The sequence below is a fragment of the Hermetia illucens genome, chromosome 5 (assembly GCF_905115235.1).
Source record: "Hermetia illucens chromosome 5, iHerIll2.2.curated.20191125, whole genome shotgun sequence".
Lineage (NCBI taxonomy): Eukaryota > Metazoa > Arthropoda > Insecta > Diptera > Stratiomyidae > Hermetia > Hermetia illucens.
In genome coordinates this window covers 9,682,932-9,698,292 of record NC_051853.1, presented here as the reverse complement: position 1 = coordinate 9,698,292, position 15,361 = coordinate 9,682,932, and the positions used below count along the sequence as shown (strand labels likewise).

Sequence of the window (15,361 nt, the reverse complement as noted above, 5' to 3'; positions counted from 1 at the left end):
TAAAATAAATTTATCTAAATCACTAAACATATCTTTTTTTAATAAAAATGTAACACTCAGGAGCAATTAAGTACTTCAGAGGTGCAAAACGTGCTTGAGGATTATTCCAACTGAATGCCATGGAATGGACACAAGAGATAAAAATCGAGCGTTGGCAACACTGCCAGGTAGTCTGACACTTTCCTTTCAAAACAAGATCAATTCGAGGTTAGTATGTTAATAACTGTTAACCCACGATCATCTCTCGCGAAATCCGTTATCCGCTAGTTCGTTGTGAAGGAAAAACTCCAGTTGAGAGTGGTAAGGTTTCACCTTCAAAAAATCCATTTTGTTTTTTTACTTTTCCGTATATATACTCCCCAATTTTCAACTCGATCCGAGCAAAATTCTCAAAGTTATCGAGCAATTAGTCTCCGCTTCTCCGAAAACTTTAAACGTGTTTTTCTCAAAACCACTTTTTCAAAAGTCGTGTTCACTCCCATTTTAAAACTTGGACGATTCATTTCAAATTGGCAAAGGCATTTGATACCGCCTTTAAAGTCTCGTGCCTTGCTAAGTACAGCAAAAAGACCCTGCCACCGTGGTGGAACGAAGATCTCTCTAGTCTCAGGAAGCTGACCAGAGAAATCTTCTTCATCTGCTACAGGCAAAAATAGTGGCAGCCATACGAGGACTGCCTGAAGAAGTACAAGTCGGCCATCAGGACCGCCAAGAGGCGGTCTTGGCTGGACTATTGTCAGAACATCGAAAGCACTAGTGAATCCGCGAGGCTCAATAAGATTCTGTCCAAGGAACATAAGAGCCCATCCTTCCTTAAAAAGTCGGAAGGCTCCTGGACGGAATCTTCTAGCGAAACCTTGGAGCTGCCGGTTCAAACGCACTTTCCCTCCAGCGAGGAGGACTGTGAGTCAGAACCGTGCTTGGAGGATTTGCGGCAACCCCAGCTGTGCGAGACTATCAAATCGGTAATTACCGAGGATAGGATCGGCTGGGCTATAAATAGCTTCTCCGCATACAAATCTCCAGGCCCAGATGGCATAATGCCAGTCATGGTCCAGAAGCAGCAGGAAAGGGTTGTACCGTGGCTTGCTGAGATTTACCGGAGCTGCATCACTTTAGGATACGTACCGCTGTCCTGCAGGCGCGCACGAGTGGTTTTCATACCAAAAGCGGGCAGGCGCGGTCATGAGTCCGCGAAGGACTTCCGACCAATCAACCTAACCTCTTTCGTGCTGAAAACCCTAGAACGCGTCCTGGACATTCACTTAAGGACGATTATGGAGAAAACGCCTTTCTCTAAGTCCCAGCATGCCTACCTCAAAGGAAAATCCACAGAAACCGCCCTCCACGAGGTAATTGGCACGGTTGAGCGGTTGCTGCAGTACAAGCAGTATACCCTTGCTGCCTTCTCGAATATAGAGGGAGCTTTCAACAACGTCAGTACCAACGCCATCAAGGAAGCCTTGACCGGTATTGGATTGGATGGGTATATCAGGTATTGGATTATATCCATGCTGAGTACCAGAATAATCCAGTCCGATCTGGGAGGTAACCACTAGACCAGAGCTGTGAACAGAGGCACGCCCCAGGGTGGTGCTATCTCATCGGTGCTCTAGTTAATAGTAATGGACAAAATTTTACGTACATTGGACAGCACCGGGGTGAAGGTGGTGGCGTATGCAGACGACTTGGTGATACTAGTATCAGGGATGTTTCTGCCCATTATGAGCGACATCATGGAAGGAGCGTTGCGAAAGGTGTGCCTGTGGGCCGCAAGATGCGGACTCAGCATAAACCCAACCAAAACGCAACTGATGCTATTCACCACCAAGACAAGGATACCTGAATTCCATCTACCACGGCTGAATGAACAAAGATTGGTCCTTTCCTCTAATGTAAAGTACCTGGGTGTAATCCTGGATCCTAAGCTAAATTGGAGATTAAACATAGAACTGAAGGTTAAGAAGGCCTGTAAGAGAACCTTTCCAAAGAAATGGGGTCTCCGGCCGAGGATGGTTCTCTGGATGTACACCGCTGTAGTGCGTCTGATCCTGACGTACGGCTCTATTGTATGGTAGCAGGCTTTGAAGAAGAAATACAATAGAACGAATCTTAATAGGATTCAAAGAACCGCGTGTGCAGGTGCTACAGGGGCTCTGCAGTCCTGCCTGGCAGATGCTCTCAATGTACTCCTGCATCTCCTCCCCCTAGACCACCACATCAAATATGTTGCAGCGTGCAGTGCCGTCAGACTACGTGAGTCCGGATGCTGGACAGCGAAGTCCTACGGCCACAGCAACATCCTAGATGAAATACCTCGAGAAATCTGGGCATCCCCCACGGACTATGTCACACGCAAGCTGAACTTCACGAGAAACTTTGCTGTGGACCTTCCAACCAGGGTAAAGTGGAAGACCGGCGGCATCTTGCAAGACTATGACACGGTATTCTTTACGGACGGATCAAAGATGGCCTATGGAGCCGCCGCGGGGTTTTTTTCGAATACACACGGTGTATCCAAGTCGTATGGTCTCCCAGGTTTCGCCAGTGTATTCCAGGCGGAAGCACTGGCGATATTGGAAGTCTGTCGATGGCTGGAGCGTGATTCGAGCCCCAAGCGTAACATAGCCATTCAGACCGACAGCCAAGCGGCCATCAAGGCCTTGTACTGAACGACGATATCTTCCCGGCTGGTGGGGCAGTGCAGAGACGCGCTCAACCATCTGGGCGGTACGCTCAAAGTCACTCTCCTCTGGGTTCCCGGGCATAGGAACATAGAGGGGAATGAGCGGGCTGACAGATTGGCCAGGCAAGACTCTGCTCTTGGCAGTCCCTCGGCGAATACAGTCGGTGTTCCGCTGGCGGCTGTCGGGGGCCGAGTCTACTCGCACTACCTGGCGGCCGCGGGCCGGAGATGGCGAGGGCTTACAAGCTGTGCCAAATCAAGGAGAATTTGGCCCGCTTATAACATAGCCCGATCACGAGAGCTCCTGTGCCAGACGCGTGCAAATGCATTCAAGATTACGGCGGTCTGCACGGGGCACTGGCCCATAGGGGACCATGCCGCTAGGCTCGGCTTACCCTACAACTCGCATTGCCGAAGCTGCGGAGAAGGAAGGGAAACCCCCATGCACTTTCTCTGCGATTGCCCAGCTCTGGCTCGAGTCAGGCTGCGGACACTGGGTAAACCATTCTTTGGGGACCTCAGTGAGATTTCTAGCTGCAGGGTCGGAGAGCTGCTTTCCTTCGTGAATGCTACGGGCTGGCTCTGAAGATCCGAGCCGGCTGGACTCTGCTTCCCTGTTCCTATAACAACAGTCACGGTCTTAGGAGTTTGTGGCATCAAAACGGCGCACCAAAGCGCTAATTGGGCTCCTCGGAGCGGCCACTGATATCTACCTACCTACCTACCGTTGACTAAATTCAAACCTCCGTCACCGGCTTCTTTGTGAATATTTTTGAATCAACATTTTTCCGAATATTCTTAAAGGCATACTTAATGATCTCCAAAAGGTTTCAACAAATTTACCCAAACCATTTTTCTAAAAAAAAAAAAATCGTAAAAAAACGCATTTCAGTCGCGCTGAAAACTTTACCCCACCCTTAAAACTGTTTATGGGGGGCTACCCAGTAGAGCACTCCTCTTATACCAAAAGTCTCAACAGTGGCGTTACATATTTTTACTCTCTGCTAAAAATTCTAAATTACAATCATCATCATCAACGGCGCAATAACCGGTATCCGGTCTAGGCCTGCCTTAATAAGGAACTCCAGACATTCCGGTTTTGCGCCGAGGTCCACCAATTCGATATCCCTGAAAGCTGTTTAGCGTCCTGACCTACGCCATCGCTCCATCTTAGGCAGGGTCTGCCTCGTTTTCTTTTTCTACCATAGATATTGCCCTTGTAGACTTTCCGGGCTGGATCATCCTCATCCATACGGATTAAGTGACCCGCCCACCGTAACCTATTGAGCCGGATTTTATCCGTAACTTGACGGTCATGGTATCGTTAATAGATTTCCTCATTGTGTAGGCTACGGAATCGTCCATCCTCATGTAGGGGGCCAACAATTCTTCGGAGGATTCTTCTCTCGAACGCGGTCAAGAGTTCGCAATTTTTCTTGCTAGTTAGTTAGTTAGTTTAGTTAACTGGGGGGAGCCGCAGCTCCGAGCACTCAGGCCATTATTAGGCCAATTGTACTATCCCCGTAGTTGCCTATACAATGGCTTCCCGCCTACGGTGTTCGCAGGCATTAGCGATTCTGAGAACATTCTCCAGAAGCAGAGAGTGTGCAGATTCTTCATTGAAGAAAACCTTACCAAGGTGTCTTCGTCTGAGATCTGAGGATGCAGGGCAGCTGCATAAAAAGTGCAGGGCCGCCTCCTCCTCCTCCTCACATTGGCTGCACACAGCCGAAACCACTATCCCAATCTTTGCCATATGGTAATTTAAGGGGCAGTGTCCCGTCAAAAGCCCTACTAGGGTTTTCATGTCCCACTTCTTAAGGGACAACAAAAATGCCGCTCTAGTGGCCCTAGGCTCCTTCACAAGGATTTTCGCTTGGCGGCAAGTGTCCAAATTTCTCCACTCGGTTGCGTGAATCCTTGCAATTTCACTCTTCAGAGTAGACTTGACAGTAGATCGTCGGATTCCAAGAGCTGGTTCTGGCCCCACCATTGTGGATCCAGACCCTCGGCGAGCCAGTCTGTCAGCCTCCTCATTACCGGCGATGTTAGAGTGCTCCGGCACCCACATCAGGAATGTTTCGTTCAGTCGGCCAAGTTTCAGCAGCACCTGATAACAACTCCACACCAACTGGCTTGATATGTTGTTGCCATTTAGTGCTGATAATGCCCCCCGACTGTCGGAACAGATTCGAATGGTGCGACCCCTCCATTTTTGTCGCAGACATTCTTCTGCTGCCAATGAAATGGCATATATCTCCGCCTGGAATATGGTCGTCATTTTTCCGAGAGGTCGGGCCAGTTCTATAATCGGATTCTCCGAGAACACCCCTGCACCCGATCCATCCTCCATGACTGACCCGTCGGTGAAGATTATTAGGTCTGTAATCTGAAAAGTCTTATGGCCATTTGTCGACCATTCTTCTCTTTCGTTGATTACGACAGTGTATGTCTTTTCAAAGTCGAATCTGGAAACCTCTGGAAATCTGGATCGGTCGGCATCAGGGCTACCGGATGTTTTTCAAGGAATTTCCAGATAGACGCATGACCGTTTGATTGGCCGCCTTTCCACGCCCCAATGGTATCGAGCCTATATGCGTCGTTGGCCGCTTTCCGTTTCATCTTCAAGTGAATGGGGGGTAAATTTAGGATAGCTTCAAGTGCCGCAGCCGGCGTAGTACTCATTGCTCCAGTAATACTTAGGCAACCAAGTCTCTGAATCTGCGTTAGCAGCTTCGTGCTGTTAGCAAAGTTCAGTTCTGGCCACCAGACGATGCATGCATACATCAAAATGAGTTTTATTTGGTATTGTTCCTGGATATGATGCTTCCACGTTAACTTGGAGACGAAATGTACTCCTAAGTACTTGACTGTTTGTGCCAGCTGGATTTCCGCCCCTGCTAAGGTGGGTAGCGTATAGCTGCCCCACCTGACGTTCCTAGTGAACATAACTAGTCCAGTCTTCCTAGCGTTCACCGTGAGTCCATTGCGGAGGCACCAGCTGTGGATTACATGCAGAGTTGCATTCAAGCGGTCACATACTGTGCCCGCAAACTTGCCGGTAATTATTACGACTAGGTCGTCCGCAAATGCTTCCGCGAAGACTTTTTTGTCCTCCAGGAGCCACAGCAGGGTATCCATCACCAAGAGCCATAACAGTGGAGAGAAATTTTTCCTGCTAAGAACCCAAGTCTCCGAGGAGTACATGAGGCAAGATCATTATCAGTATGCCCGTGCCCGCGTTCTTTGAGAATGCAACATTACTCTAGCTTACATTCATTGCCAAACCAACCGTTCCGAGTTTCCTTGCGGCTGGAGACAAGTATCATTGTGGCCATATCAATGATAATGTTCTTCACGTGGTTGTGAAGATCATTTGTTGATGTTTCATCTCCAGGATCTCTGTTGACTGCGCTTATTGGGTCATCCATTTCACCCTTAAGGTGTTGCGGAAGGTTGTGTTGTGAATGGCTTCAGTATTCACTCTCATCTGATTGTCAGAGGTTACAATACATTGGTAGTGCCCTTCCTTTCCTAAACAAAAAAATCGATTTTCCGAAAATTTTACATTGGTTTCCCTCATAAGTTCCATCGTACGCGTTCTTACTGAACACACTGTATTTGTATCCATAAATTGGAAAGAAGAACGAAAGGTAGATTTGGAAAAAAATGTTTGTTCCGTTTTTGATCAAAAGAGACGGTTTCGATTAAACGAAAATAAAAAAAAAACATTTTTTCGAAGAGATTTTCGCCATAGCATAACGAGTATTGCACTTCTATTTGGCTAGAAGCCGATAATATCTGAATATATCTCGATCTTGGTCTTAAATACTTAAATACTTTTAATCATTCTTTATTTGTCAATAATTAAATAAATGAAAAACCGATGTAAACTATAACATAATTTATTCGTATTGAATATAATGCATATAATGCCGATGAGTCTCTTTATTTAAACACTGTGTGGGGTATGAGCAAAGTGTTCCCTCTTGGGAATTAATAGAACTTTTTGTCTAAAGTAGTACACCTGACAAGAATGTTTATTTAAAAGTTTTTATTTTTAGTACTATTGTGAACTAGGTTTAGCCCCATCTATAAAGTCAAGTAGAAATTACTAGCCTATGCACATACGTAGACACAATGTGGGACGAATATGGCATTACTTTCGTCTTTCAATGTTAAAGAAACAAGTGACCAAATTTGACAACTGATAAGAATCATTCCTGCACAGGGTGCTTTTGGCTTAGGACACTTTAGACTCGCTATCTTGGTTGTTTTGTTTACATATCATTCAAATCTTTCCCAAAGCGACATGTCCACAGAACGCCAATCAGCTGGTCTGAAAACGTGCTCGCCGGCATTGCACAACGTGCGATACAAGTACGTCATGGTCAAAGCTAAGTCATCGGCTCTCGAGTCCAACAAGTGTATTTAATTCAATCAGAATTCGTTGTTTTCATTACATATCAATTAAGTTGCTCTCAGGGCAGTGACGTCGTGAACCGTCATTGGCTTATCAGCCTCCCGCCACTCAGATAAGAATATGCCCGAGCCATTCGCACATTGCAGACAGAGCATTTGTTTTGGATTACCACGTCGGAAATCAGCAGACAATTGCCATCCATTCCTCGCTGGGATCATTTTTCGTTACAAGTTGAAATAAGGAGGAGCGACCACTTTCAGGGACCGAAACAAAATGGAATTCGACTCGCAGCCAGTGAACAGCATCCGAATGGGGGCAATAGATCTGCTCGCAGGGTCCTTGGGTAAGAGATTGATACATAACATCCCGGATTTGTTTTTCCTCATTCGTTATTTGTTGCGAACAGGTGGTGCGGCATGCGTGTACGTATCGCAGCCCTTGGACACCGTCAAGGTTAAAATGCAATCGTTTCCCACCCTCTACAAAAACATGGTGGGTTGTTTCGTCGAGACCTTCCGGAAAGATGGAGTGTTCAGAGGTTTATATGCGGGAACAGTGCCAGCTGTCGCAGCCAATGTTGCCGAGAATTCAGTATTATTTGCAGCATACGGTGGTTGCCAGAAGTTCGTAGCGTATTTGTCTGGGAAGTCCTCACCAAAGAATCTTACGGTCCTGGAAAACGCATTCTCTGGTTTCCTGGCCGCCTTTTTCTCAACATTCGCGCTCTGTCCGACAGAATTGATCAAGTGCAGATTACAGGCTCTGAGAGAGGTATGCAGTAGGCGTCGAGGTGCATCCAAGTTGTCTTAATCAACTCATCTCTTGCAGACAGGTGCCGTTGAAAGTGTGAAAAATCCAAAGAACGCGATCACTCCCCTAAAGTTGACTAGACAAATCCTTAAATCGGAAGGTGAGTTCCTGATAAAAAAATTGCTTACTCTCGCTTGCATTCATTCAGCCCCATCTCAACTTGTTGTTTTCATAATGTCGCGATAGTGATCGGTTAATTCACTTGATTACATCAGTTATTTGTAGTTTGCTATCGATCGCCCACTTGGGTTGAATAGAAATCTATTTTTCTACTTTCGCTTTCAGATAAGATTAGGTGAATGTCATTCATGGAGTCTAAATCCATTCAAATTGTAAAAAGTAAAAAATTTACGCTTATGCAAAGATATCATCTCACCTTAGTAGATTTATTGTTATATTCCCAAATCAATAATATCAGCCGATATTTAATTAAAAAAATGAGGGAGCTTAGAAGGCGCGCACTCGCTACTAGATGGGAGCAGTGAAAGTGACCGTCACTGTTAATCAGAACTCCAAGCTTTTGTAGGATGTGTGGTGAAGGCTGACTTGATCGATAGAATTAAAGGAAGGAATCCACACTGAACATATAAAAAACTTTATTCACTTCTAAAGAATAACAAGGAAATTAAACTGTAGTATTCGCGGTACAACACGTCTGCTCGTGCCAAGCGTTGATGATCATGTGCCTGGTGTGACGCATCAATGGAGGGAAGTTGGCCACGTATTTCTATAATGCCATGCATTTGGTAGTAGATCCCTGTATTGCTCCCCCGAAGTGTCGTTGTCACGTGGAAGTTTTGGTAGGTATGTTCGTCGAATTCGTGCTGGTGGTGCGTGCTTCTCGGACAACGATGGAGACGTCGGTATTCGATGAGGCTGGCTGAGCTGTCGATTTGCTAAGTGGCTCACTTATATTGTTTGATGTGGTTTGGAACATCGGTGGTATCTCGTTCTCGCTAGTGGTCTCCCGCTTTCAGGGACTTGAGAATGGAACGAAGGCACATCGGTGCAACTAAACGCTGGCTTGAGCCTCTCTGTGGAAACGTTACAACTCCTTCCATTGACGTCAATCATGTAGAGCACATTAAATATGCGGCGAATTACAAGGTGGGATCCGCTGTATGGTTGCGAAAGTGATTTCTTTACATGAAAACATGGGAGCACGCTTTGAGACCTTTGCATTTGTTGTCGAAATTGGTCGATAAACAACTTTGGATCGCTGTCGGTGTTATCATGGTTCTAAAAAGGAGTTCAGTGCAGCTGGCATCTAAGTCCACTTTGAACGAATTTCCCAGGCCCAAAAGGACAGTGGGAAAAATTCCAACCCAATTGGCGTTGTCCTCATGACACATAATAGCTGCCTTTAGGGTCCCAAGGAAACGTTCGACTAATCCGTTGGATGCCGGATGGTATGGAGAGGTGCGCGTGCGTTTGCATCCCAGGAGTTTCGTAAGCGACGGGAAGAACGCTGACGTCGGCGATGGACTCAGCACTTTGATCTGGCAAAAGCACTGCTTCGAGCCAGCGTGAAAATCTGTCCATCATTTTTAAGCAATAACGATAATCACGTGAAGGCATCAGTGGTCCGATGATATCGATGTGGACCTGTTGAAATCGTTTGTCGGGCGTTCGAAATGGTTGAAACTCGTTTTCCTGGGAAGGCACGTTCGATGTGTGGATGTGTGGTGGAGGTTGGCTTGATCGATAGAACTAAAAGAAGGAATCCACACTGAACATATAAAAACTTTATTCGCTTTTGAAGAATAACAAGGAAATTAAACTAGTATTCTTGGTACAGAGCGCTCGCTCGCGCCAAGCGTTGATGATCAAGTGCCTGGTGTGACGCATCAATGGAGGGAAGTTGGCTATGCATCTCCATAATGCCATGCATTATACTACACTTTCATCAACTCATATGGATGAAGAACTTTGTGGGCGCATGTGTGAACCAGACGGCGGAAATGGCAGCGGATAAGCCATACACCGAGAAGAGGTTACAACGTTGTGCCGTGCAATAGAATCTACTATTCCAGGAAGGGCCACTCAACAGAACATAACAGTAGAGGAGGAGTGCAAGTTTCTTTGAAAATCGTGGTATGAGTTGAAGCACATTGCATGAGACTGACAGGGGGTCTCGGAAGCACGTGATACTACTATACCCAGGGAGCGTATATACTCGGGCGAGCACACTTTACCAGTGGCTTGAAGAAAAGACGATCGACGGGAGGCACACAGGTAAGTGCGGGGCTCCTAAAGAAAATAATTCGAAAAAACAAAAGACACTATTTAAAGCAATTGTGCGAAGATCTGGGGAAATATGTGGAAGGAATGGGGCCCCAGGATGGCATCCCTAACAAAGCTTTGAAGCCGGCTGAAAACTATGTCTGACATATTCGCAAACACATTCGAGGCATGCTTTAAAGGAAGAATATTCTCTGCTCAGTGGCAAAAGCAAAAGTTGGTGCTTGTTATCAAACCTAATAAGCCGTTCAGCATTATATCTTCCGCTCTGCTTGTTGGATGCAACGGGGAATCTTATGGAGAAGATTATCTACAACAGACTGTCACCTATCATCAAAACCGATAATGACTTGTCGATGCACCGGCATGCATTTCTAGGAGGGATGCAATAAAAACGGTGTTGAAAGGCAAAAGACGCAACGGGTTTCGTGCTGTGTTGGCATCGGATGCCTAAAACGTATTTGATACTGGAACCGAATTAAAGACGGATATTTGATGTGTTTAGTTACCTCTCGGAGACGACTTACTGGTATGGGGCGTCCCCTGAGAGTGCACCGTGACATCAGGGGATCACAGGGCTCGATACAGTGTCCTGCTGTTCTGCGAGCACTTGCCGAATCTCCCATTGGGCGTGACCCAAGGTGGCGGATATAAGCATATCTACTCATGTGCAAATATGTACTTTTCCTTTCTGATTGTACGTCTCTGGCTATGGGAAGGATACCCAAAAAAAAACCAAAAGAACGAAGTGATTATGAGTAAACTTACGGTTCAGGGGCTCAGAACTCCAGTACCGGCGGCTTTCGGGAGTGAACAAGCGGGCTTCTGACCATCCATATCTCTCAACCGCAGTGTATCGGTGGTGGACAACTCGGCCACCGTGGCAACTAATGCAACAAGTATTTTAGATTTGCAGAAGGAGGTACTTAAACTAAGCATAACTCTGCCAAGAACACCAACTACAAAGATAAGGAATAATGGGCTGAAAAGAGATAGCTGGCCAAAAGAAGCGATTTTGAAACCCACCGCACCTGCTCAAAAGGTACTCCAAGACGAGGAATAAATCTATTCAGTAGAAGCTCATCTATTATATTTTACGATCTCCTTCAATACCAAAAATGGTAAGAGAGAAAGCTTATGGGAGCTTAGCAAATGATAAATTTGGGGATCTGTAAAAGGAATAATCCACCGAGAACAGAGCCCTGACCGGGAGGAACTACTTTTCATACAGCTTGGAGCTAAAATAGTTGAGGGCAACAACCAGTATCTAGGCCTGCCTTAATAGGGAACTCCAGACATCTCGGTTTTACGCCGAGGTCCACCAATTCAATATACCTAAAAGCTGTCTAGCATCCTGACCTACGCCGTCGCTCCATCTCAGCCAGGGTCTGCCTCGTCTTCTCTTTCTACGATAGTTATTGCCCTTCTAGACTTTCCGGGCTGGATCATTCTCATCCATACGGACTTTATCCACAATTTGACGGTCATGATATCGCTCATAGATTTCGTCGTTATGGAGGCTACGAAATCGTCAGCTCATGTAGGGGGCCGAAAATTCTTCGGAGGATTCTTCTTTCGAACGCGGCCAAGAGTTCGCAATTTTTCTTGCTAAGAACCCAAGTCTCTGAGGAATATATGAGGACTGGCAAGAGCATTGTCTTGTACAGTAAGAGTTTTGACCCCATGGTGAGACGTTTCATAACAGTTTTTTAAGCTGAAATAGGTTCTATTGGCTGCCAACAACCGTGCGCGGATTTCATCGTCATAACTGTTGTTTTTCGACCCTAGATAAGAGAAATTTTCAACAGTCTCAAAGTTGTATTCTCCTTTCCTTATTTTTCCCGTTTGACCAGTGCGGTTCGATCTTGTTGATTGGTTGGTTTTCGGTGCTGACGTTGCCATATATTTTGTCTTACCTTCATTGATGTACAGGCCAAGATTTCGCGACGTCTCGGGTTGTTCTTCCCATGATGTCGATATCGTCAGCATAGGCCACTAGTTGGGCATCCCCTTGTCTTAGGCCGTTGTTGATGTTGAATAGTTTCGAGAGTGATCCTGCTGATCTGGCCTCGAACATTGCTTAGGGTCGACCTAGTCAGTCTTATTAGTTTCGTTAAGATATCGAATTCTTTCATGGCCTTGTACAATTTGGTCTTGAAGACGATGAAAAGATGGTGCAACTAATGGCCGTATTCCAACAGTTTTGCCATCGTTTGCCGCAGGGAGAAGATTTGATCCGCTGCTGATTTGCCTAGCGTGAAGCCGGTGATATTCTGGGTGAATGGGACTATCCAGCCTAGCAAAATATCGGAGAATATTTTATAGATGGTTCTCAGCAACTTTCAAATTGCTCACACTCAACTCATACTGTGTCCGCAAACTTGCCGGTAATTATTACGGCTAGGTCGTCCGCAAATGCTTGCGCGAAGACTTTTTTGTACTCCAGGAGTCACAGCAGGGTATCTATTACCAAGAGCCATAACAGTGGAAAGAGAACCCCTCCCTGTGGGCAGCCCCTAAGACATCATGCTTCAATAGACTTCTGACCGACCAATATGTGGATTTTTCTAAACTCTAGCATGTGAAACGTCCAACTGATTAACTGGTGTTGTTGTTAGCTTATTGATTTGTGGAATGCTCTGCCTATTGCAATGATCAGGAATTTATTAGCGTACTACTGGATACTGATGTTGCATGGGTACAGATTGCACTTAGGACGCGACCCTAGGTAATGTAATTGTTAACGACTGCCCTGTTTTCGAATCTCATCAGTACTCTTTGTTCCAAAAACTTTAGAATTCGAAAGTCAACACTTGCGTACGCATCCTTTATGTTCAAAGTTGTAGCAATGATGTTTTTCTTAGCCTTCTTATCAATCGAGTTGTACAAAAACTTAATTGCAATTTGCAGGGAGTACTGGAGTGCCCCAACTTCTTCTTGGTAAGTAGTCTAAGTCCTCAATATAAGCCCGGTTTTAACTAGCCCTTTCAAGATTTTAGTATATACGATGATGAGGTGTGGGCAATCGGTCAGAAGCTGTGATATTTTCAGCGGAGAGAACTGCCCTTGTTTAACATTTGTACTTGCTTTGGGGCTGGGATTCCTTCATCTGAAGTGTGATCCATTGAATGCTTTGGTAGGTGACGTTGTATATGCCATGCACTGTTTAGGCTTTTCGCAGCTCAGCGTTCAACTCTGTAGTTGTGAAAGGAAACTGAACAAACGGTGCATGAGGTTCTACCTTCATTATTGTTGTTTGGAAAATGTAAAACTGTGACAGTAATTACTGTTATATTTGATGATTTAATTTGATAAAGTTATCATCGAAAACTTAAGCGTGCTTTCACCGAGACCACTTTGACACCGCTAGTGATCTTGATAAAAAAGCACCCGAAATCGGTACTTCCATTGACACCTACGGGGAAAACAACATTTTATTTTTTCATCACTCTGCGTGGAATAGTTACCAAATTGCAATGGCTACGTAGGCTTTTCCCATCAAAGATCTACAGCGATTTTGCATTCTTCAGCTCCCAGAACCAGCTCAGGGCAGAAGGCAAAAAAGTCATGAGAAGCCCGGTTTCCAAACGGGGAACAGCAAGCCAGTTTCATTTTATCTACGAAAACTGATGAGATTTAAAAGTTAAGAACAACGATGTTCACTGGTTACAACATTTCATTTATTTCATTAAAAACAATGGAACTGACAACTTCAACAAAAGATGAATTTCATAGAAACTTTTTATAAGAATCCTTTCACTTTTCCAACAACACAACTGGTGCTCGTTATTTTAATTAATTTAATGACATCTTGTCCCTTTCCGTATTCACTTTTTTCTCCATGACATCTGACATTTCTCGTCACCTACTCTGCTCTTCACTCTTGTAGCGAGGTCTGAACTGAGTGGAGAGCGCCGGTGACGTCATTTGTCCGCTGGTATTGGCAACATTCGAAATAAATTTCGAATCCTGCCGCGCCACAAGACCATCTACAGTAGACTTGAGTCCAAGCCAACAACATCCCTCCATTTTGCTCCACAGCAACAATATTAGCAGCAATTAATTTTCGCGACACTTGATTGACAGGAAAGGGGCAATGTCGAGTCGAGTAGCGAAATCGAGGCGAATATTACAAACATGAAATCAGCGCAGTTATCAATGTATATTATTATTTCGTTTCCAACGGAGGCTAACATTCCATTTTTGACCCCAGCCAATTGAAAAGCGTTATTGTGGCCCGATTGTATACGTTAATGCATTTGATGCATTGAATAAAATGTGCAATTTCGATTTTAATTCCTCTGCCGAATGTCGTGGTCCATGGAAAATCCAATCATAGGCTATATGCACACATGGATCTTCTAAAACATCCTATCTCCACTGTCAAACCCAAATCCCTGTGAACTTGATACGATATTTTGCCATCAAAATCTCAATAAGGAAGACATATATTCAATGTTTTATTACTATTTATCGTTTCGAATTCAAATTCATGTTAATTTCAATTTTCAATCATTTTAGGCATTCCAGGATTGTTTCGTGGTTTGACCCCGACCTTTGTACGTGAAATGCCAGGATACTTCTTCTTCTTCGGGGGCTATGAGGGAGCAAGGGAGTTATTACGAAAGTAGGTAATATTTCGCTTTTATTCAGAAATTTTCTAAATTAGGTTCATTGTGTAGACCCAATCAAACCAAAGATGAAATCGGACCGTTAAAAACTATGCTTGCCGGAGCTGTTGGTGGAGTAACGCTTTGGACAGTGATATTTCCAGCAGACGTGATTAAAAGTCGAGTTCAGGTGAACGGATTGAAAGTGCCCATGATTGCAATGGGTATGGACATAGCGAGGAAAGAAGGCATTCTTGCTCTGTATAATGGGCTGGTGCCAACAGTTTGCCGAACTATTCCTGCGACGGCCACTCTTTTTGTTGTTTATGAATATTCAAAGAAATTTATGGACGATTTCTTCCCGTGAAAATGAATTTCATTCTAGTACAAATCTAATAAAGTTGATTTTATTTAAAATATTTATTGTCTTTTTGTGTGCGATTTATTGTCAGACAAGAAAATTGAAGAAATCAAGCAATACTTTTATTTTTTATATTATGGATTTTTGAAGGAGTATGAACTTTCATATTGGCAGCATCCTCAAAAGTAATGGAGAGTATTATCTGAGTAGGATCAAGTTTTCGCCTGTAA

General features: G+C 44.7%; 1 protein-coding gene across 1 annotated transcript; it reads left to right on the top strand.

Moving 5' to 3' along the window:
* Window positions 1-6,962: 6,962 nt before the first annotated feature.
* LOC119658024 (mitochondrial ornithine transporter 2) lies at window positions 6,963-15,189 on the top strand. Its single transcript, XM_038065255.1, has 5 exons — window positions 6,963-7,452; window positions 7,516-7,880; window positions 7,938-8,019; window positions 14,682-14,787; window positions 14,843-15,189. Exons 1-5 carry the CDS (start codon window positions 7,383-7,385, stop codon window positions 15,135-15,137), a joined length of 918 nt encoding a protein of 305 aa, XP_037921183.1. The 5' UTR covers window positions 6,963-7,382; the 3' UTR covers window positions 15,138-15,189.
* The last annotated feature ends 172 nt before the right edge of the window (window positions 15,190-15,361 follow it).